Below are 25,080 nucleotides of genomic sequence, written 5' to 3'. Positions count from 1 at the left end.
ACGAAAAGTAGAATGGTGATTACTGAGGCTGTGAGGAAAGGGAAATGAGGAGTTGCTCGGTGGGTGATTTTTAATTCCAGATGAAAAAATTCTGGAGATCCACTGCACTACAAAATGAATATACTTCACACTAGTGCACTGCACACTGAAAAATGTTTAAGATGGCAAGTTTTTAAAATTTTTTTTTTAAAGATTTTATTTTGGGGTGCCTGGGTGACTCAGTGGGTTAATAAGCCTCTGCCTTCAGCTCAGGTCATTGTCTTAGGGCCCTGGGTTTGAGCACCACCTCAGGCTCTCTGCTCAGCAGGGAGCCTGCTCCCCCTCCCTCACCACCCCCCTCCCCACCTGCCTCTCTGCCTACTTGTGATCTCTGTCAAAGAAAGAAAGAAAGAAATCTTTTTTAAAAAAGTTTTTATTTATTTGAGAGACAGTGTGAGAGTACGAGAGAAAGAACATGCAGGAGCAGGAGCAGAGGGAGAGGAAGAAGGGAGAAGCAGCCTCCCCGTGGAGCAAAGAGTCCAATATGGGGCTCAATCCAAAGACCCTGGGATCATGACCTGAACCAAAGGCAGATGCTTAACTGACTGAGCAACCCAGGCACCCCAAGATGCCAAGTTATACCCTGTATGTTCGTACCACAATTAAAAAAACTTTTTAAATAAAAATAAAGAAATGGGGTGCCTTGGTGGCTCAAGTCAGTTAGGTGTCTGGCTTCTGCCTGGTCATGATCTCAGGGTCCAAGGTGCGGCTCCCTGCTCAGCCAGGAGTCTGCTTCTCCCTCTTCCCGTGCCCCTCCCCTGTGCCTGCACACTCTCTCTCAAATAAATAAAATCTTTCAAAAATTAAAAAAAAAAGTCAAGGGACGCCTGGGTGGCTCAGTGGGTTAAGCCGCTGCCTTTGGCTCAGGTCATGATCTCAGGGTCCTGGGATCGAGTCCCGCATTGGGCTCTCTGCTCAGCGGGGAGCCTGCTTCCTCCTCTCTCTCTGCCTGCCTCTCTGCCTACTTGTGATCTCTCTGTCTGTCAAATAAATAAATAAATAAAATCTTAAAAAAAAAAAAAAAAAAAAAAAGTCAAGAAATGAAAAGGGTTACAGAGCTAAGAAAAACACATTAAAGCAATTCAACAAAAACTAGCAAAGGCCCGTCAACGGGCTGCCGTGGAGAAACAGGAAACGCCAGGCTTTAACACAGCTGAATGAACGGATGAGTGAAGCCGAGAGGCTAGTCTTGAGTCTGCCTCTCTATTCCTTCTCCCCCAGCTTAGAAGAGACTTGGTAGTTTTATGGCCCGGACATAAATTGGAGTTTCTTTCACACGTGCTGCCATGTGGCACTTTAGTCAATATCTGAACCCCTCCATAAATGAAAATCACCACCTTGTACCCTTTTATATATGAAATGTGTAAAGTATGTAGCAAGTACTTAATAAATATTTTATTACAGTAACATTAAAAACTTCTAGAATATCATCATCACTTCTCCAAATATAAATGTCAGAAACGGAGGAAAACTATTCTGATCCATGATTAACAGGGCAAATTAATTAAGAATTCAGGATATCATATTTTTAAAATTGGCGGGTCTTTTATAGCTGAGTATTTAGATTTACGGGTATCCAACAAACATTACTTGTTGATTCTTTTTTTTTTTTTTTAAAGATTTTATTTCTTTATTTGACAGACAGAAGACACAAGTAGGCAGAAAGGCAGGCAGAGAGAGAGAAAGGGGAAAGCAGTCTCCCTGCTGAGCAGAGAGCCCGATGCAGGGCTCAATCCCAGGACCCCAGGATCATGACCTGAGTTGAAGGCAGAGGCAACCCACTGAGCCACCCAGGTGCCCCTACTTGTTGATTCTTAACATTAAGTACAGTTCAAAGGAAGGTTATCAATGCACGTATTTTAAAAAATCATTTCCAGCAACTAGCTTAGCAGTCCTTACTTAAATTTTATAAACAGCTGAAAACTGTTGAAGATTTAACAATATTACTTTATTACCTCATCTGATTCAAAATCAACTCCTTTAGCTATTTGGTTCTGAGACATGCACTTGCTTGATGATGATGCGCTCGACCACCTGAGGCAGAAACATGGGAAAAACATAGAAAATGAACGAGAGAATTCATGAGCCCTTTTAAGTGCGATTTTTCATTCTAGTAGCAGCCATGAGTAGAAATAGCTAATCCCTTCCCTCAATCTGCATTAGAGACAGTAAAACTGTAATGGTGAGGAAAAGGACTCAGGAGCTAGGGTCTGAATTCCAATTTTGTCATTTACTAGCTATGTGGCTTCAGGCAAGTTACTTAGCCTCTCTGCCTCAATCTTCTCATCCATAAAACGAGGATAGTAATCAGTTTTTAGAGAATTACTGTACTGGGCCACTGTAAGTAAGTAGCATGTACTGTACATGCTAAAAAACTTAGATCAGTTGCCTGACATCTATTAAACACTACACCGATCCTTGCTTATTATAATGCTTAGCATGTATTAACATGCATCTACTATCATCCCCCACTCCTGAAAATTGAATGTGGAAATATTTGTATTCAAATAGCAGCTATGTTTCTGTCACAAGATAAAGGGATTTCAGGGGAGGCTCACGATTTTCTAGGGCTCACTGCTCACTGCTCGTCTTATTCATGTTCGATCCAAATCAAACAGCAAATATACACTGAGAGCTTTTTCTTTTCCAGGTACTCTGATAGGCCCTGAGAAATATCAGCAAACAAGATCATGATTCCCCTCCTTATGAAGCTTAACTTGTGGTAAAGGAACTCAAATTTGTATGTCTTTTTACCAGTAGGAATTCTAAATCCTCTTAGATCAGGTCACTGCAGTCTATCCAGCCTGTTTTTTAACTGCCTATGAACTAAGAATGGTTTTCCCGTTTTGAAATGGGGTACATTTAAATGGTTTTACAAATATCTACATAATCGCCTCAGCTTTGCCTCTTGGACTACAAAGCCTAAAATATTTACTATCTGGCCTTTTAAGAAAGTTTGCCAACTCCAGACTTAAATGAAAGCAGCATTTGTAAACTTTTAGCTACTAATTTATTACCATGCATTGGGATGTTACAGCAAAAGTACGTCTGAAGTATATCTGAAGATCTTGTCTGGACAAGTGGGTTGAGAATCAAGAGGGCATGTGTCAGAAGGAAAGAAAAAACCCACAGGTTCTTCTACATAAAAGTAAAGGACAGGAGGATCTATGAAGCAAACCTGAAGCACAACACAGCTTTAGAAGTAGAGACCAAGGAAATTTATCAAGCGATCCATCTGGGACATACCCATCTCTCTATACTTGGCCTAAGCGGGAACTGATCATTTGCTGACTTGTTTCCATCTGTGACAGGAAGCATACAGCCACAGTGCCAAGGAGGCGGAAGTTAGGTGAACCCATTCTTCCTGGGGGCTGGGGAAAGGGGGATGGTTTATGGAAAAAAAACCCACTGACACCTGACTTGGCTTCTGATGTCTCCCCAAATAACCAATGGGACCCAGAAACGAGCCAGTCATCTATGACGGACAGTGGCTCATCTGATCACAGCAAGAGTCCTAAGGTCTGCATCAGGGGGCTCCAGAGACTTACAGATCTCATTTGTGAAGGACCCCCAGCCCAACAGTAGGGAGGGAAAGAAATGGTTATACTCTTTTGATTGCTGGGTCGAATAAATGGGCCTTATCCTGGATATGAGAAAAGGTTTAATTTGATTTGCTTCAAATCAATAAAAATTTATCTTCAATAAAAAGAGAGGGTGTATCAAATTGAGCGCGAGGAGCTGTAAGCTTGTTTCCCCTTTTTGTTCAAATACCATCTAGGGCCATAAATCAGAGCGTTCAGCCTAGAGATATTCAGCCAAGAAGTGAGCTGTAAGCACAAGGTGACATGTTAAAACTGGCCTAATACTGTGCCTGGCACATCACAGGTGCCACAAAAATGCAAGCTTCCCACCACTCACTGTCTGCCCCTCCCCAACATCCCTCACTCTACCCCTCTTATTCATGTTTTGAGGGAGGGTCCTCGGTTTATCTGGTACCTCTACCAAACTTGAATGGCCCTCTTATTGCCAGCACAAGGACAAAGTTTGGAACAACCTCCCCAAAGAAAAGTAGGCTCTCTGTTACCCATCTGGCAGGAGGCAGTTTTACAGCCCTTAAGTTATTTCCTTTTCCAAATTAACTGCTGGGCATTATGGAGCTTTTATTGCTTACCTTTCCTCCTGTTACTCTTGTTCTATTTTCCCTAGCCTGTTATTTAATTTATTTAATGAACACTTATAGAGCTGTCACTGTGTTACTATGTATCAGGCATTGTACTTAGCACTTTATAAGTATTAACCCACTTAAATCTCATAATGATATGGGGTAAATACTATTAAATTCATTTTATAAATGAGGATACTGAGGCACAGAGAAGTAAAACAACTTGTACAAGGCCCATACCTTGTTAAGTTTTAGAGCTTAAATACTCTAAATAATCAAAATAACCATACAAACCTTGCCATTAGTAAATAAGTCTTCAAAACCCACCAAAATTTTTTCAGTCGTTGCTTCATCAGAAACACAAATTTGCCATGGCTGATTTCTGATCTGCTGCCAAAAACATTAATTTCTAAGTTGCCTCTCATCACTTAAATGATTCCTACTGCCTGCACAGTGGTTTGAGAGGTGAATCTCAAATGAAGTGAAGCGGCAGCAGAAACAGGTCTGCAGCAGAACCCCTGGCTGTTGTGACTAGCTGGGCCACTGTAAGTAAGTAAGCCAGTAACCTACTGTGCCTCCCTTTCTTCCAAGAGACGATGGGATAGTTCAGCTTCATCTGCCTCCTGGGGTGCATGTGAGCACCACACAAGCTAATTCACATGTAAAGGCTCAGAAGAATAAACAATTCAGTTATTCTTATTACCACATGAGTAAATAAGAAAGTGACAGACATTTATTCTACTGAAAAGTAGACAACACAAAATGGTAACAAAAATCAAGGTATTGGGGCGCCTGGGTGGCTCAGTGGGTTAAGCCGCTGCCTTCGGCTCAGGTCATGATCTCAGAGTGCTGGGATCGAGTCCCGCATCGGGCTCTCTGCTCAGCAGGGAGCCTGCTTCCCTCTCTCTCTCTCCGCCTGCCTCTCTGTCTACTTGTGATTTCTCTCTGTCAAATAAATAAATAAAATCTTTAAAAAAAAAAAAAAAAAAAAAAAAAAAAAAATCAAGGTATTTTTCTTTAATACCCTTAAAATCTATGTCAAACATACTACAATAGTATTTCCGTTGGTTCTAATAATGAAAAATAAGGACCTCATGCAACCTAAACTTCTTATTTCCTCTTGACTACTGATGCACTACTAGGGAAAAAAAAAAAACAAAAAAAACACCTCAGAAAGCTACACTTGTTTTTGTTTGTGTGTGTTTTAATTCACAAAGATAAGAATGATCAAGCAAGTACTGAAAGGGACTCTTCCTTTGATGGACTGACTTATTCAGATATTCTTTCAATAAATCTCCTCTTCCCTAAGCAAATTTGAGTTAGATTTTTACTAGACCAAAGAACCTAAGGTGTCCTGACTAACATAAGACTCAAGTTTAAGACAGTAACTCAAGACTAAGAAATGCTACCCCAATTATCCTCAACTATAGATCACAAATACACAACCTGACTTGCACCTCAGCCTGTCTTGGTATTTTGCACTCGTTCTACCAAGGCCGGCACTGGCTTTGGCAATGCCATACTCTTCTGGGTCTTTCTCATTGCTCCTACTTTTCCTAAATTCTAAAGGTTAAAACCCAGGTACTAGAACACAAAGCCCTCTCCTCTCTACCTTCTCTTGTAAGGTGATCAATCCATTCTAACAGCTTCAAGTTCAGTATCTGTGTATCTGTTATATGCTGTTGAGAAGGACATTTAGGTATCATTCAAACCTTGTTATCTGAGCTACGGACTCATACATCCAATTGCCTACCAACACCCCCTTCATATAAATTCCACAGGCATCTCAAACTTTCTACATCTAAAGCAGAATTATTTGATTTTCTGCCCATCATCCCTTACCAAAATCTATTTCTCTTCTTTGATGACTCTCAGTGTATGGCATTAAGAGTTCAAGTAGAAAACCTGGAAACCAACCATGACACCTCATTCTCCCTCACTCCAGATAGTCAATACATCCCCAACTTCTGTCACATCTCCCTCCCAATATGCCCTGAAACTATCTATTCCTTCCCTTTCCCTTGCTACCGCTCTCGTACCAGCCTCTGTCATCTCTCTTCTGGGGACTATACACACTCCTTTCAGGTCAGCCTGCTTGTACTCTGCCTCCTGTACCACACGGATCCTTCATAAATGTAAATCAGATGGTGCCACTACTCTCCCAAAATCCTTCCATGGATTTCCCTGCATTTATAATAAAGTCCAAATACCTTACCCTGCTCAACTGTTACTGCTTCATGATGTATTCCTGCTTTTCTTATTCTATCTCAAACCCCTTCTTTTCCATGGATTGGTCACTGGCTCCTAACCTACAGTCAAGCTTCTTTCTTTTTCAAGAGGCTAAGGATCTGTGCTCAGAAAACTATAGGACACTCATGAGGGGCGCCTGGGTGGCTCAGTGGGTTAAAGCCTCTGCCTTCGGCTCAGGTCATGATCTTAGGGTCCTGGGATTAAGCCCCACAGCAGGCTCTGTGCTCAGCAGGGAGTCTGCTTCCCTCTCTGTCTCTGCCTCTCTGCCTACTTGTGATTTCTCTCTCTCTCTGTCAGATAAATAAATAAAATCTTGGGGCGGGGGAAGAACACTCATGAGAAAAACTGAGGAAGACACAAAGAAATGGAAAAATGTTCCATGCTCATGGATTGGAAGAACAAATACTGTTAAAATGTCAATGCTACCCAGAGCAATCTATACATTTAATGTAATCCCTATCAAATACCATCAACTTTTTTCACAGAGTTGGAAAAATTAATCCTAAAATTTGTAATGGAAACTGAAAGGACCCCGAATAGTCAAAGGAATGTTGAAAAAGAAAACCCAAACTGGTGGCGTCACAATTCCAGACTTCAAGCTCTATTACAAATCTGTAATCATCAAGAGAGTATGGTACTGGCACAAAAACAGACACATTAGAGAAATGGAACAGAATAGAGACTCCAGAAATGAACCCTCAACGCTATGGTCAACGAATCTTCAACAAAGCAGGAAAGAATATCCAATGGAAAAAAGACTCTCTTCAACAAATGGTGTTGGGAAAATGGGACAGCCACATGCAGAAGAATGAAATTGGACCACTTACTTACACCACACACAAAAATTGACTCGAAATGAATGAAAGACCTCAATGTGAGACAGGAATCCAACAAAATCCTAGAGAAGAATGCAGGCAGCAACCTCTGTGACATCATCTGTAGCAAATTCTTGCTAGACACGTCTCCAGAGGCAAAGGAAACAAAGGCAAAAATGAACTATTGGGACTTCCATCAGGATAAAAAACTTTGCACAGCAAAGGAAACAGTCAACAAAACTAAAAGGTAACCTACAGAATGGGAGAAGATATTTGTAAATGACCTATCAGATAAAGGGCTAATATCCAAAATCTAAAAAGAACTTATCATTCATCACCAAAAAAACCCAAAAAATCTAGTCAAGAAATGGGCAGAAGATGTGAACAGACATTTCTCCAAAGAAGACATAAGAATGGCCAACAGACCAATGAAAAAAATGCTCAACATCACTCAGCATCAGGAAAATACAAAACCACAATGAGATACCACCTCACACCAATCAGAATGGCTAGAATTCTAAAATTAACAGATGAGGAAAAGACAGATGTTGACCCTCTTCTACTGTTGGTGGGAATGCAGGCTGGTGCAGACACTCTGGAAAACAGTATGGAGGTTCCTCAAGAGGTTAAAAAAAGAACTACACTATGACCCAGCAGTTGCACTACTACGTATTTACATATACACGCATATATACACACACACGGTTTGTCTCTCTGCGGGGAAGAACTATATTTGTATAGATGTATATAGTGTATACATGTAGTGACTGAAGGGGCACCTGCACCCGAGTGTTTACAGCAGCAATGTCCACAATAGCCAAACTATGGAAACAGCCCAGGTAGCCATCAAAAGATGAATGGAAAGATGTGGTATAGTTACATAATGGACTGCTACTCAACCATCAGGGAAAAAAATGAAATCTTGCCATTTGCAATGACATGGACAGAACTAGAGGGTATTATGCTGAGTGAAGTAAGTCAATCAGAGAAAAACAATTATCATATGATCTCACTCATATGTAGAATTTAAGAAATAAAACAGAGGATCATAGGAGATGAGAGGAAAAAATAAAACAAGATGAAACCAGAGAGGGAGACAAACCGTAAGAGCCTTTCAATCATAGGAAACAAACTGAGGGTTGCTGAGGTGGGGAGGATGGGGTAACCGGCGGATGGACATTAAGGAGGGCACAGGAGGTAATAAGCACTGGGTGTTATATTAGACTGATAAATCACAGACCTGTACCTCTGAAACCAGGAATACATTATATATTAATTAATGAATTTAAATTAAAAAGAAAAACAAACAAACAAAAGAGAGGCACTCTGTATGTGGTCTTCCTTCTGCTTTTTGCAAGGCCAAGTCTCTCAGCAAGATTCCAGTTAATTAAAAAAATATGTATTACTTATTTATTTGACAGAGAAAGAGGGAGAAAAACCAGAGGGAGTAGTAGAGGGAGAGGGAGAAGCAGGCTCCCTACCATGCAAGGAGACCAATGAGCAGTTCAATCCCAGAACCCTGGGATCATGACCTGAGCAAAAGATAGACAACACTTAACCGACTGAGCCACCCAGGCACCTGAAGAGTTTACTTTAAAGGTGATCTCCTCAGAGGCCTTCCCTGAGCTCTCTTTCAAGCAGATGTTTGTGGCCTGTGACATTACTCTTTACTGCTGCACGCTGATAATTGTGTAGGGGCCAACAGTAGGTCATCCCAACATCGGTTACTTTGACATGAGGATTATTTTGAGTTAAAAAGCAATCAAAACTCAGCAGATTCAGGACCTTCCCCCAAACGCCTAAAAAGGACTTAGATATTGGACCTACTCCAGGAAGAGAGATATCACCATAGGTAGGTAACCATATTACGGTATGAACTAGGTATGGTTGTCAGGGAGGAACCCAGCAAAGATTTTGTTTGATCAAAATCCTCTCTGTCCTACTGATTCTGAGTGGCCCGGCAAACATTCGTTTACCAAGCACTTACGGTCTTTCCCCTTCCTGCGAATTGCTTTCTTTCCCACTGATGTCCAAGATCCCTACTCCCTTATTTCAGAATGACATACATACCTCATTTTGTCTGTCTTTGGAATTTCCACGTTTGTGTGGATTCCCCCTATGTATGAAATTAAACTTGATTTCCTCCTATTAATCTGTCTCATGTTAATGTGGTTCTTAGCCCAGCCAGAAAGACCTTGGAGGGGAGAAGAAATTCTTCCTCTCTGACAATTTCTTTTAAACATTTTTACACACCTATTGATCATCAACCCAAACGTTACCTACTTTCTTTGTAAAGCCTTCGATGACCTATTCTAGAAGACAGTGTCACTTCCCTCAGATTTCATTACACTTGAATAAAACATTTACCTTGTTGGATTATTAGTGCCTTGTAATTAGCATACTGCTAAAGTGGAAATCCTCGAAGGAAGGAGACTGAATAAATATATGGATGCAGAACTACATATACCAATTTTCCCAACACAGATCCTTAATTCACATAAAGCATATATTCTCTGTAGGGTCAATATCACGCACAAGGAATGAAAACTGGTTCTAAAAGATGAGGTAGGTGAAAAATCTGAGATACTACAATGGTTTTGGCCGTTCCCAAGCTCAATCCTACCCAGCAAAATTTCATTCTTTAGTATTTAATTTCTCTTGTTCTTTTAATTTAAATCAAATTTAATTTTTATCCTTAGGTAATGAAAACAAGGTTGAGATCATGAAACCAGTGTGAAACACTGAGGCGGCGTTTTTTTCCTCATTCTCTTCCTTCTTGCTAACAACTCCTGCTCAGGCCATTACTCTCAGCTGCCCTTCCCCACTCCACTGCTCCAGATTCCTATCTCAAAACCTCAGCTAAATGTTACTCCCTTAGAAAACGCTTCCTTCCTTCATAGCCCGTAATTCTTGCTCCGTTTTCCAAGAGCCTATGAGCACTCACACCTAATCTGTATCATAAAATTTCACACATAATTATGTACTGACTCATCATCCTTTAATGGACTGAAATGTGTTCATCTCTCTTTTCCACTATAACTTGCATTGCCTAAAGGCAGTAACCATGTGAAAACATTTATTCTGTCCCCCATCAGACCTCATATAATGCTCACAGAAAATCAGAGTTAAAAAAAAGCTCTTGATTATTTTCTTAAGTAGAAATTTTCATTAACTGAGCTTCAGTTAAGCAGTGTCCACCTAAAGCCCTAACACAGAGAAATGCTAACCGTGCATCAAGCCAAGTAATGGCAAAAATAGCAAAAACCAAAAGGGACAGGTAGAAGCAAACGAGCGCTCCAAACGCAGGAAAAGCCCACGTGATCCTCTTTTTAGTGTCTGGCACAGCACCCTGTGAAACGCAGTATGTAAAAATGCGATATGAAAGAGAAGCTGAAATCAAATATTTAGAAAAATACAATTAAAAAATATACAATATTCAGTTCATTAGAGAGAACACAGAACTCCATCAGGAAAATCCCTGAATAATAAAGGCAAAAGGAAACAAATTAGAGGTTAAGTTTCACTGAAAAGTACCTGCAGTAATGCTGTATCATCTCTATGAACCCGGCTTTGCCCTATTTTTCACTTCTCTATTTACTTGGCCAGTTGAGCACAAATCTGTTAAACTTCTATGACACAGAAATATGTATAGGTAGAATTTTGGATGATTTGAAATTTTTCGGGTATTTCTTCTTGCAGGAAATCACTTCCCCTACCTTTGTTCTGTTTTGGAAGTCGTAGGAAAAATGTCTTCTTCCATATCTGACTCATCCACCTCAATCACCTAAGGGGAAAAACAAAACAGTGAACAGATTTTATGGGAATTTATCTGAATAAAAATAAATAGTTGTATCTCAAAAAAAATTTTTTAATAGATTAGAAAAAAAAGTCAGAAAAAAGGGGACAGAAACCAATTGTTAAAACTTAAGTTTGGGGGGGGCACCTGGGTGGCTCAGTGGGTTAAGCCGCTGCCTTCGGCTCAGGTCATGATCTCAGGGTCTGGGATCGAGTCCCGCATCGGGCTCTCTGCTCAGCAGGGAGCCTGCTTCCTTCTCTCTCTCTCTGCCTGCCTCTCAGTGTACTTATAATTTCTCTCTGTCAAATAAATAAATAAAATCTTTAAAAAAAAAAAAAAAACAACTTAAGTTTGGGGCACCTGGGTGGCTCAGTTGGTTGAGCGACTGGACTGCTTTCAGCTCAGGTCATCATCCTGGGGTCCTGGGATGGAGCCCAACAGCAGGCTCCTTGCTCAGTGGGGAGTCTGCTTCTCCTCCCTCTGCTCCTTTCTCCTCCTCCCAGGATCCCCCATGCATGCTCTCTGTCTCAAATACGTAAAATCTTAAACAAAAAACCACAACAACCAAAACCTGAAGCTTAACCTGACTTCCCTCTAATGTCACTCTTCAATCACAAATGGTATTCTATACATGTCTGAGCTCACTCTTCTCCTAAACACCATGGCAGCAGGGGTACCTAGAGGAACATTTATTAATTTGGAAGAGTGAGCAAGAGAGCACAAGAAAGGAGAGCAGCAGAGGGAGATGGAGAGGGAGAAGCAGGCTCTCTGCTGAGCAGGGAGCCCCAATGCAGGGCTCGATTCTAAGACCGAAGGCAGGTACTTAACTGACTGAGCCACCCAGGCACCCCAAGATATTTGTTATTCTTGATTCTATCATCTAAAATACTACTTACTGGGGCACCTGGGTGGCTCAGTGGGTTAAAGCCTCTGCCTTCAGCTCAGGTCATGATCCCAGGGTCAAGGAATAAAGCCCGCATTGAGCCCACATGGGCTCTCTGCTCAGCAGGGAGCCTGCTTCCCTTCCTCTCTCTCTGCCTGCCTCTCTGCCTACTTGTGACCTCTGTCAAATAAATAAATAAATTTTTTTTTTTAAAAAAAGGAAAAAAGAAAAGAAAACTACTTACTTATCCCTCTACATTTTGTATTATCTTGACACTTAATAACACATTTGCTACACCTTCAGCTAAGGAATAAAGCCAAGGATGAAACCATGAAAAACAGTACCTGAGAGCTCCCCCTCCAGGCTGACCTAAAACTATTAATAAAAAATTGTTAAATGTAGTTGTCCAAGAAACTATGAATCTGGCCAGTGTTTCTGCATTTTGTCATAAAACCACCAGAAGACTGTCTTATGTGCCTTGAAGGAATCAAAGGTATTCAACGCTCCTCCAATCTACCACTGTGTAACCACAATGAATGAATGAAAAAAAGCTATTTTAGCACAACTTATTGCTTTTGAACTCACGTTCCTGACTTATAAGAGAAAAAAACCCAGAAAAGAAGCTACTTTGTGAGACGCCTGGGTGGCTCAGTTGGTTGGACGACTGCCTTCGGCTCAGGTCATGATCCTGGAGTCCCGGGATCGAATCCTGCATCGGACTCCCAGCTCCATGGGGAGTCTGCTTCTCTCTTTGACCTTCTTCTCGTTCATGCTCTCTCTCAAGTAAATAAATAAAATCTTAAAAAAAAAAAAGAAGAAGAAGCTACTTTGTGGGTGTGCTAATTTTGCTTTTAGATGATCTGCAAGTGACAGCAGGCAATAGTTGAAAGCAAATAATAAAATGGAGCTCAGGATAATAGTTATAAGCACTGGCACCCACACATCAGCAACAACAGGAAGAAAGGGAGAAAAAGATGAGGTTAAGGGATATAAAAGGACAAAATGAAATCAGAGCAGAGAAGTTTCCTGGAAAAGAAGGGTGGGTAACTTTTGTCACATATTCAAGAGTTAAAGAACGAAATTTGAGAGAATGCTGCTAGGGCAGGTATGATCCAGAACACAAATTCTCAACTGCAGGTGATAATGGCTATTATTCTGGAAACTTATGGACATGTCTCTGACATTTTTGACTGTCATAATTAGGGGGAGTTCCTACTGGCATCTAGAGGATAGAGGGTAAGATGTTGCTAAAATCCCCACAAGGCAGAAGACAGGCCCTCCCAGTAAGACTTACCTGGTTCAAGACTTATCTGGTCAATAGTGCTGCTATGGAGAAACCCTGACACAGAAGCAAGAGCACCGCCTTAGGCATAAAGACATGTGGGTCTTGAAAGTAAGGTAATAAATACATCAAACGCATATAAAATCTTGTAATCCAAAGGAAGTGCAGAGGGCCTATGTTATTGTATCTAGAGCTTAAGACAGAGGTCCTTACATTCTGACTGCTTAATTTGTCTTGAGTCTAGCTCCCAGCCATCAGCAAACAAACCATGGTATCATGAGAGGATAAGTAACAAAAGGAAGCCAGATTTAAATAAGACTTCTACATGCACTGAACTCCAATATTCAATATTAATATTCCATGCATGGACCTTTTTGGCTCAACAATGTTATCCTCGAAAATATTACTGTAAACACACATTTATGGGTTCCTAGTCATGAGATACAGTATTTTTTTTTTAATATTTTTACTTATTTGACAGAGACACAGCAAAAAAGGGAACACAAAAAGGGAGAGAGGGAAAGGGAGAAGGAGGCTTCCCACAGAGCAGGGAGCCCAATGCCGGGCCTGATCCCAGGACCCTGGGATCACGACCTGAGCCGAAGGCAGAGGCCTAATGACTGAGCCACTCAGGTGCCCCTGAGATTCAGTATTTAAAGAAAGAAAAAATCCTAGAAATCCTTGGTCTGGATAACCTATAATATTCTGTCCAGCTTTAATGTTTCCCACTTTTTCTTCATTTACTTTGTAGATCAAAGAATTGACAATTCAAAAACAGGAAGCATAAATTATTAACACACAACTATAAAACTTTTCATCTTACCTCTGAATAATTCTTAGTAGCAACATTTCGGGATGGCTGCTGTCTTGCAGATTTAAAGGCTATAATGTGAAAGAATAAACATCCACTATGTTATTCTTAAAATAACTGAGAAAAAATTGTACCTATCTTTAGCTGAAGACTTTGTAAACTCAATCTAAAAAACTCCATGATAGCCAATTATAAAACATTTATATATATTTAAAAACATTTTATATTTTTTAAAGGGAGGCGGAATTATATGTTCAAATAAATCCATGCCTAACTGCCAGTCTCCTGATTTCATGGCTTATTCAAATAAAATAACAGGTGATGTTCATAAATACACCTACACTAAAAATATTTTATAGGAACTATATGAAGGATAAAATCTGATCATCAAATGGATTAAACTCCAAATGTATCAAAGGTAACCCTCCTCATGTCTTCTTTCCCTTACAGTTGGCAGTACCTTTTCCTGTGGCTAGATCAGGAACCATGTGGTTCCAGTAAGAGCTTTCTTATTCTCCTCTACTTTGTTAGCCATATTCAGTATCTAAGAAAGAGTCCAGAGGAAATCCTAGAAAACAGTGTTATCTTTTACGCTATGATAAAACTTCCCTTTAAATCCTCACATTTTAGCTTTAAAAACTTAGAAACATGAAGTTTAGCTAACCCTTTATATTTTCCAAGATCAAAATCATGATACTACGATTTTATAATAAGAAATACGAGTTTAATCTCAGTCCCCATTTCTGGCAGAGCTCCTAGTACCAGGAAATTCCTAAATACTAAGAGCCAGGAAAGTGTCTTTTGTCATGTTAATGAAGTGACTTTCAAACCAAACCTAAATCTGGGGACTGGTTGCCAGGGAACCAACATGGAAATCAGGAAATGAAGGCTGGAACTTAGTCCCACCCCAAGATTTCCAAGGAGACAGGGGGCCTGAAGGTTGAATCAATCACCAATAGCCAATGATTTAATCAATTAATGGTAATGAAGCTGCCACAGAAACCCAAAGGAGGGGTTCAGCAAGCTTAGAGGTGGTAAACTAGAATGCTCCCACTTGCCAGGCTGCTGGCCCCCAAACTCTGAGGATACAAATCCTTTGTTTGCAACCTTACCTTTTGTATTTCTTTCTTTCTTTTTTTTTTTTTTTTAAGATTTTATTTATTTATTTGACAGACAGAGATCACAAGTAGGCAGAGAGGCAGGCAGAGAGAGAGAGTAGGAAGCAGGCTCCCTGCCCGATATGGGCTCAATGCTGGCTTGATTCCTGGACCCTGGGATCATGACCTGAGCTGAAGGCAGAGGCTTTAACCCACTGAGCCACCCAGGCACCCCATCTTTTGTATTTCTTAATCCGGCTGCTGATTTGTATCCTTTGTAATAAACCAGTAAGTTAGTGAATTAACTAGTTCCCTGAGTTCTGTGAGCCGCCCCAGGAAATTAATTAAACCCTAAGAGTAAATTAGGGGAAAAAGACGGATAGCCAGTCGAAAGCACAGCTAGATTTCTGATTAGCCTCTGAAGTGGAGGGAGGCAGTCTTGTGGAACTCAGCCCTTACCCTATGGAATCTGATGCTACATCTGGGTAGACAGTGTCAGAATTGAGTGAATTTGTAGGAAACCCAGCTGATGGCTAAGAATTGCTTAGTGGTGTGAGCCCCCGCACCCACTCCCTTGCTCCACTCCCACTACAATGAATTGGGTACAAAATATTTAAAACCTAGAATAAATTTCAAACTGCCAATTAGAGTTTTATTTCCTCCTAAGCCTTACCAATTTCTTAATATAAAACAATGTTTTCCCCAAGACAACCCCCAAATTAAACAGGGTAAGAGGAGAAAAAAAGAAAGAGGCCCTGAAAAAGTCAAAAGCTCAGAGAAACCAACAAAGTCCAAAATTCTTGTAGTCTGAAAACTCAGAAATTGTTCTATCTAGCCTAAATTTATGATTTGTTTATTTTTCCTATTCCAGGTTCTATCCCCAGTCTTGTGATGTCTATCTGAGAGGAGAAATTAAGGGCAAAAGCAAAGTTCTTATCCACCCTACTCAATTACTAGGGCCTTACATCCTAACTCTACTCGAAAGGCTAAAGAGGGCAACTGAATGAAAAAAGTCAGCCATCATGACTCTTAAAAGAATATTTCTACTCAATAATTACTGACTAATTGAATCCTCAAACTCTCAGATCCTGAAGAGCCTGCCTTAAAAATAAATAAATAAATGGCCCTCCTTTCTTTGCATCCCCAACAAATGTGAGATAAATTAACCTTATCAGAAAAATAAGCACCGAGTTCAGTGAGGAAGGCAATACAGTATGGTGGTTGTAGAGTTAAACTCATTTTGACTGACTAGCTGGGTGACCAGAGCCAAGCTCCTTGGTTTCCTTAAGTCTCAATTTCCCCACTTAAGTGATGTGGGAAATAAAGGCAGAAGAAAAATTACTGAATTTCCTTACCACCTACAGCCTACTGGCAAGTCCTTGAAACAGAAGAGTGACATTCCTCTAGGGACTCAACTACCTTGAAGTTGATACTTTGCTCAGGGCAAAGGGTAATCTTAGCCCAACTCCAGGACCCCCTAAGTCTACTTTAACACATAAAAATTCCTTTGGAAACTTGCTTTATCTCTATCCCCAAAATACATGTTGGCAATCATCCCTTTAGTACAGGACCCACCCATATATATTTGAAGGGTCTCATGACAGAGTTTTTAACTAAACAATAAAAAAGTACCTTTCCTAACAATAGTTAACTCCCTCAGGATCCTGGAAACCTTGTTTCCAAAATACCTGGGAGGCTTACACTATCCCCAACCCCCTCCCAACCTGAAACTATAAAATAGGCCACTCCTCAAGAACTCAGCACAGCTCTTTCTGCCCAAGTCCTGTCCCTGTGCTTAAAACAAAACAAAACAAAACAACAAAAAAAACACATCTTTTTGCACCAAAGATGTCTCAAGAATTTCTTCTTGGCCGTCAGCTTTGAACCCTAACGTCTTTCTTACATCATAAAATAGTGTTAATCAAAATGCATGCAGAAAATCGTTGCAAAGATAAGAAGAGGTGATTAATGAAAATAGTTCTGTCAAGAGACTAGAAGGAGCAGGTACTCTGATAACATAGCTAGTGGCTGCCATGATGGTAAACTACATGGAGTCACAGAGCCTTCAGAGCCACCACTCACTGGGTCACCCTCTGCAGAAAAACTTCAAGGGAAACTGGGGCTGTCAACTCTTTATTTACAACTGCTGCTGGCCGAAGAGTAATATCTACCGTTTCCAATAAAATTCCAGTACAATAATAAATCTCTACACTCCACAGGGCTTGTTAATAACAAAATCGTACTGTTCCAGCTCTCCTCATGCCTCCATTTACAAAAGGTATTTGGAAGTTTCTGTTTTTAAAGATTTTTATTTATTTATTTATTTGACAGTGAGAGAGAGAGAGAGAGATCACAAGTAGGCAGAGAGGCCGGCGTGCGGGGGTGGGGGAAGCAGGCTCCATGATGAGCAGAGAGCCCTATGCGGGGCTCAATCCCAGGACCCTGAGCCACCCAGGCACCACTACCACTAATACTAATAGCAGTCATTTTTTGGATTCTTACTAAATCCTGTGCTAAGTAACGTATACCCATGAGTTCAACTGATACTCGCTATGGCTCTGTAGAGTCAGTACTATGCTGCCAATTTTATAGCTAAGGATTTGAAGCTTATAGAATAGAAAGAAGCAGTTTACGCCTCCTGAGGGCTTAACATGTATATATACTATGCCAAATAGTCCACATGTATTTTCTCATTAATCCTCAAAAAAACCCCAATGGGATAACTGCAATCATCAGCCCACTTACAGACAAGGACACTGAAGATGAAAAGCCTAAAAGGACACATAGCTAGTAAATCAAGGAGTCAAGTCAAGCCAATGGCTGACTTTAGAACCATGCTTTTAACCTTTATGCTATCCAATCTCTAAGTAACTTTTATTCAGTCATTTAATGATCATCTATGCCAGCCAGGCACTATGGACACCATGAAAAAGAATGACTCTGACCTCATTCTGCCGATGCTCCTGGTTTATGGGCATGGAGCCAGTGGGTAAATTGCTGGCCCACTCACACCAGGTCTGACTCCAAAACCCAGGTTCTTAACCATATCATCTGCTGCAAAAGGCATAACAAATAGATTTTTTTTTCCTAAACATAATTCAGGAAATCTTTTTTATTATTTTTTTTAAGATTTTATTTATTTATTTGACAGACAGAGATCACAAGTAGACAGAGAGGCAGGCAGAGAGAGAGAGAGAGGGAAGCAGGCTCCCTGCTGGGCAGAGAGCCCAATGAGGGCCTCGATCCCAGGACCCTGAGATCATGACCTGAGCCGAAGGCAGCGCGGCTTAACCCACTGAACCACCCAGGCGCCCCTAATTCAGGAAATCTTAAGTTTCATATTAATTTTGCTTACTTTTTACAAATGAGTATTATTACTTAAAAAAAAAGGATTATTTGTGGGGGTGCCTGGGTGGCTCAATTGGTTGAGCAACTGCCTTCGGCTCAGGTCATGATCCTGGAGTTCCGGGATCAAGTCCCACACTGCGCTCTCTGCTCAGCAGGGAGTCTGCTTCTCCCTCTGACATCTCTCCTCTCATTCTCTCTTTTCCTCTCAAATAAATAAATAAAATCTTAAAAAAAAAAAAGATTATTTGTGAACGTTTTAAAGCACTGTAACTCGTCTTCTGTCTTCTCTATACAAACAGAAGCTTTCTTCCACATTATCAATGGGTAACAAAGCAGAGCTCATGAAAGAGTATCTGCTAAGAGCCTCACAGGCATAGTAGTTCTGAAAGGAGCCAAGGGTAGAAACTGAAAAAAAAAATGTTCACAAAAACCCTGAGATATAAAGTTCTAGATGCAAAGGAGGCAGCCACATATGAGTTTTGAAGAAAGAAAATAAAGATAAAAATCTCTGTATTTGTTTATGTGGGCTAGGTTTTCAGACAAACACTGCCGCTCAAAGCAACACAAATTGCTTCATCAAACATATAAAAAATTTCTAATGGCACCGAGTTGTTGATCACATACAGAATTAACAGGCCAAAACAGAAGAAAAGCTCCAACTCAAAGAGGCAAGCAGAATCCTTTTCTCTGGGGACCTGCTGATCTGAACAAATGTTCACACTGGTTTTAACAGTTCTGTAGAGAGAACTGTCAAGGCCTGATCAAGATTGGTGAGGGGAGGGGACCTGATGCATGTCCTCCCTACCTTAAGCTGGGACCACAATGGTTAAGAAGAGAAGCATATGTAAAAACAGGATTTTGCAAGTACATTAGCTTGTACATTACATTATTAGCTGGTTGAACCTCAAGTCACAACTTGAAATGTAGTTTAATGTGGCCTAAGACTTGTGGTGCCTCTAGAAGCCTGGAGAAACAAATATGAATCAACTCTGGGGGAACTTAACTTCATCTCTGATCTCAAATTATTCCTGATGATCATTTCTTAGGGACAACAGATAACAAAACATACAAGGAAACAAGTCACCGCAAATGAGAACAAGCAGAAACAGAAATCAGAAATGGACAATAAAAAGAAGCCAAAGGCATTCAGACACTGGGTTATTAGACACAGAATACAGAACAAATATCTTTACTATAATGTGCACAAAAAATTACAGACAGGCTTAAAAACATCTGCAGGGAATTTTTTAAATCACACAGTGTATTTCAAAAGAACTAAGTAGAATTTCTACCCACATCAAAAACAACGAAATAAAAAATTCAAAGGACAGTTTGAAGAATAGATGGGCATGGGAGTTGCTCGGCTCAATCTACAGAACAAGCAACTTCTTATCTTCAGGTCAGGGGTTTGGATCCCACATTGGGGTCTGAGTTTACTTTGAAAACAAAAACAAAAACAACAGATGGGTGAACTGGAAGATCAATATAGCGCAGGAAGATAAAGCAAGGGAAAATACAAGAGATTAATAGTCATGGGAGGACAGAGTGATCCTTAGATTTATTTAACTTCTGAAAACTCTGAAGGGAGGAGAAAAAGAGCGCAGAGGTATTATCTAAAGGGAAAGGATTTTCTAGGAGTCATGAAAGACACCAATTCACAGCTTCATGAAGCCCTATAAAAAAGAATGTCCTATCTAGATTCATCAGTGAAACTATAGAACACCAAAAACAGCCAGCTGGAAGAAAAAAAGACTACTTCCAAGGGGAAAAAAAAAAAAAAAAAGCAAGCTTAACTAATGGCTCATTTCTCAACAACAAAACTGAAGTCCAAAGATTCACTCTCAGTGATTAATTCTGTCCACTGGTGCCAAGGAAAGCTTCACATAAAACAGTTCAGCCAGGACAAAAAAAGGCAGTTTGGGTTAAAGGTCAAGGTGGGTATGCCTTAGTGTCACATGCTAACCAACTTCTGGTGACTTAACTTGGAAGTGTACGCATTATTTTCACTTCGTATTTCTATCTCCCTGCTTCTTCTTTTTTTAAAATGAACATTTTATACAGGTCTACTGTGTACCGGACTCTGCCTTTCACCTTTAGAATAACCTACTATGTAGAGTCTATAAGGGAAATAAACTTAGGAGTCTGAGTGACGTAGTCAAAGTCACAAGGCTTTTCCATGTTGAACTCTGCCTAGATCATTTCCATGCTGCCTCTTTTCCTCCTTCTCTGCTTTTACCTTACTCCTGCCAAGGACGCAAGAGTACCTCTTCAGATGCCTTTCCCTAGAAGACATGCTTTTGAAATCAAAATAAGAATCTCAGGGGCAGGGGCGCCTGGGTGGCTAGTGTTGGTTAAGCCTCTGCCTTTGGCTTGGGTCATGATCCCAGGGTGCTGGGATCGAGCACTGCATCGGGCTCTCTGCTCAGCGGGGAGCCTGCTTCCCCCTCTCTCTCTGCCTGCATCTCTGTTCAATAAATAAATAAAATCTTAAAAAAAAAAAAAGAATCTCAGGGGCACCTGGGTGGCTCAGTGGGTTAAAGCCTCTGCCTTCCACTCAGGTCAAGCCCAGCATCAGGCTCTCTGCTCAGTAGGGAGCCAGCCTCCCTCTCTCTCTGCCTGCCTCTCTGCCTACTTGTGATCTCTGTCTGTCAAATAAATAAATAAAATCTAAAAAAAAAAAAAAAAAAAAATCTCAGCTGGCTCTCCTCAAGTACTAAATAATCAGAGTAAAAACTATTATTATTTTTTTTCAAGTAGGCTTCATGCCCAGTGTGGAGCCCAGCATGGGGCTTGAGTGTATGAAAGTAAACACTTTCTCTCTTGATCACTGGTGACATACTGACCAACTGACTCACTTTTCTATCTACATGATCCCTCTGTAAGAAAGGAAATAAACAAATTTGTCTAAAGTAAGGGACTACAAAAAGAGTTGTGTTTTTTTTTAAAGATTTTATTTATTTATTTGACTGAGATGACAAGCAGGCAGAGAGGCAGGCAGAGAGAGAGGAGGAAGCAGGCTCCCTGCTGAGCAGAGAGCCTGATGCGGGGCTCGATCCCAGGACTCTGAGAGATCATGACCTGAGCCCAAGGCAGAGGCCCAACCCACTGAGCCACCCAGGCGCCCCCAAAAAAGAGTTTTTAAGGCTCACCCTCTTCAATAGCTCTGATGAATGGCAAAGACCTTTTAAGGAATGATTTATCTCGTAATCCTAATAACCCTTTTGACTCTACAACAATGGCAACAGAAACCAATGAGATTTCCCAATGAAGATTTGCTAGGTCTTCCTATTTGGAATTTATAAATAACTACTAGATAATCATTTGCAATCCATACTCACCATCTACAATAGACATATTTCTAGATGTTGACGTAGTCGTCTTTGAACTTCTGCTTCGAGTAGAAGTCTCTAGACCAGTGCCTAGTGTTAGAAATAATAAGCAGTCACTATACAATTCTACCAGATAGTGCCAAATGAAATGTACATAAAGTTACGTCAAAACATAACTTATATAAAAAGCCAAAGACATATAATAAAAAACACATAGTCTACTCAATTTTCAAAAACTACTCTTCCAATCAAAATATAAGGAAACATTTTGTAAACTTAAGGATAATGAAAATGAACTGTAACTAGAGGATAAGGATCTCTTTCTCTGAAAATTTTTAACTTTTAAGTACTATTTGACCAGCTTAAAATTCATGGATAAATATTTAATAAAAACAACTGAAAATACTCCTAGAAACAAATGTATACAATATACCAGGAAGTCACTGGATGACCAATTTTCTATTATTTGGATTATCCAAGGACAACAGTCCCACGTTAAATACAATGATGGCAATTAATGTTAATGACTGCTTGAAGATATATTGTTTTAGGGTAGTTTTCTTTTTGAACATATTTTATGAAGTCACTTTATAAAAATGTGGACATTTGTATCTCATGATAGTAACAAAAATAATAATGTTTATGACCTGGAGTTTCTTCCTGCTGCCAGTGGTCGTTAAGCAGCCATTTTCCTTAGCAGCTCATATTTGCCTATTATTTTACACCTGTGAGAGTACCCAAAAAGTACTGTGTGAGGAATGTAATGAAGTTCTTAAAAAAATGTTAAGAGACATTAAAACATTATGTGCACGTGACCATTAAAATTTATTTAAGTAAACATGTATGTCAGAACTATATTAAAGACTGACTTTATGCATTATAAACAAAACTTTTAAAAGATTGCGTAACTTAATTATGATGACAAGAATACAATCATATGCGTCCCATTCAACTGCCCAGTGTGAATGCGTGGGCAAGCCAGTACTCAGTGCTAACCTCTTCCTCTCTGAGACCCTCCTCTCAAGACTGAATTCTGCCCTCTTCCTCCTCGTCGGCCTCTTCCTCGGCCTCTTCCTCTACTGGCTGCTGCTGTGACGTCCTCATCAGAGTCATCAGCCATCTGTTCTGCCAAATCTATACTCATAAGGTCCTCAGCACTAAAGGCAGAAGCAGCGTCCTCAGACTGAGATCTGAGGGCTCTGGCCCTTGTCATAGCCTGAGAGGGAAAGAGGAGAAAATATACATTAGTAGAAAATGCAGCATCCTAAGTCATTAATCTGGTTTCTCAAATAACATTTAATATTGTCAAACTATCAGCACTATTATTTCTCACTAATCATGCTATAAAAATGCCAAGCAGGAGAACTCTCCTTCCCCAGCTATCAAATTCAATTCCTACAATTTGTCAAATCAATGTGCCATACTTATTTGTAAAATGAGACCTTTTGAAAAGGTGTACTGAAAATGATAAAATTTCACAGAATCAAAACTTTTAGAACTGGTTAGAATATTGGCAATTGCCCCTAATTCAACATCACCATTTGTAAGAGACTGTCATCACCTGAGCTACTCTGTACAATGGGCTTTTAATAAATAACAAGAAAAATTCTTACAAAAAATGGCTATTATCTCTGGGGGACAAAATTTTACAGTGCTCTTGCTTTCTTCTTAATTCACAAATCATAAATTCTCTACAATATAGATTTTCAAAATATTACTTTGGAATCAGAAAATTATGAGCAATAATCTCTCACAAAAATTAAGTAGAATTAAGAATAAAAATGTAGGCATTCCTGGGTGGTTCAGTTGGTTAAGCAGCTGCCTTCGGCTCAGGTCATGATCCCAGCGTCCTGGGATCGAGTCCCACATCAGGCTCCTTGCAAGGAGCCTGCTTCTCCCTCTGACTCTGCCTGCCACTCTGTCTGCCTGTGCTCGCTCTCTCTCTCTCTGACAAAATAAATAAATAAAATCTTTAAAAAAAAAAAAAAAAAGAATAAAAATGTAAAAAAAGAGGGGATCCTGGGTGGCTCAGTTGGTTAAACTTTTGACTCTCGATTTCAGCTCAGGTCATGATCTCAGAGTAGGGAGATCAAGCCCCGCACCAGGCTCCGCACGCGGTTTGGAGTTTGCTTGTCCCTTTCTTTCTGCTCCTTCCCGCAACCTCACACTCTCAGATAAGTAACTATATAAAATCTTTAAAAAAACCAAAACAAAACAAAAAAAACCAAGATAAAAAGAATTAAGTAGAGTATAACAACTGAAGGCCTAGAAAAGAATAAAAGCTTAAGACCAAGAATATGCCACAAATTTTAATTTGATAAGAAACTGCCCAGAAAAGACAAGTTTGAGATTTAATGAAATATTTTAACTCTGAAATGAGTACAGATTTTCTGATTAAAAATAAAATAAAAGTAATGTTTCCCTGAGGTCCTTCCTTAAACCAAAATGTTGTAAGGAGAACAGAAATGAGACATAATACATTCTCAATAAAATCAGAAAATAGCTCCAACTTCAAAATACAAAATCTCTGAAGAGTTAATGAATATAATGAAGATCTGACCTAAGGAACAAGGTAGAGAAGAGTCTTAGGCAGTATAAAACTCTCTAAAATTGATCTATATATTCTAAGGGACCATAACTATAGTCTCTCTTGCTTGAATAAAAAATTCTGGGTCTAAGAACAGGTGGGGAGAGCATTTCTGAGCTCTCTGTGATACCATGAATTGAAGAGAGGCAGGGCTAAATCAGGAGATGAGAACAAAACACATAGGGTAGAAGGAGGAGGGAAGAGGGAGGTGGGAGATAATCCAGCTGCATCATGATGATCTCAGCTTAAAGGAAATAACAGCTAAATCACAGCAGGAAGGGCTCTGTATGGCACTACCGTGTAAAAAGAAAAAAACTTCAGGGAACATAACAAAAAATACAAAGAAAAAAATGGCAGAAAAAGATTTCAACTCATTTTTCTTGTCCCAGATGAAGGATTGTCAATCCTCATTATTCCCAGATTCTATATTTGTAAATCACCTACTTGCAGAAACTTATTTGTAACCCCCAGAACAATACTCCTGATACTTTTGTAGTCATCTGTGGACCTGTGTAGAGTGGGGAAAATTCTGAGTCTCCTGACATACATGTTCCCGGATGAAGAACACTGGACACTCAGCCTTGTTTCAGCTGACACTTTAAAGAAGCATCCTGGGGCGCCTGGGTGGCTCAGTGGGTTAAAGCCTCTGCCTTCAGCTCAGGTCATTATCCCAGGGTCCTG

At 40.1% G+C, this 25,080-nt stretch overlaps 1 protein-coding gene across 4 annotated transcripts in view; it reads right to left on the bottom strand.

Annotated features, from left to right (window-relative positions):
* The window catches only part of MRE11 (MRE11 homolog, double strand break repair nuclease), a 78,754-nt gene that overhangs the window by 4,713 nt on the left and 48,961 nt on the right, over positions 1-25,080 (bottom strand). For all 4 annotated transcript variants that reach the window (XM_059186263.1, XM_059186267.1, XM_059186282.1 and 1 more), the window contains 5 exons: positions 22,809-23,028; positions 21,822-21,902; positions 14,051-14,109; positions 10,983-11,050; positions 1,995-2,073 (listed from right to left, as the gene is read on the bottom strand). In XM_059186263.1, the coding sequence (XP_059042246.1) occupies positions 1,995-2,073; positions 10,983-11,050; positions 14,051-14,109; positions 21,822-21,902; positions 22,809-23,028 (507 nt within the window). The remainder of the gene's footprint in view (positions 1-1,994; positions 2,074-10,982; positions 11,051-14,050; positions 14,110-21,821; positions 21,903-22,808; positions 23,029-25,080) is intronic.

The sequence above is a fragment of the Mustela lutreola genome, chromosome 1 (genome assembly GCF_030435805.1).
Source record: "Mustela lutreola isolate mMusLut2 chromosome 1, mMusLut2.pri, whole genome shotgun sequence".
Taxonomy (NCBI): domain Eukaryota; kingdom Metazoa; phylum Chordata; class Mammalia; order Carnivora; family Mustelidae; genus Mustela; species Mustela lutreola.
Note: the sequence above shows the minus strand (reverse complement) of the source record. Positions and strands in the feature narration are given on the sequence as shown.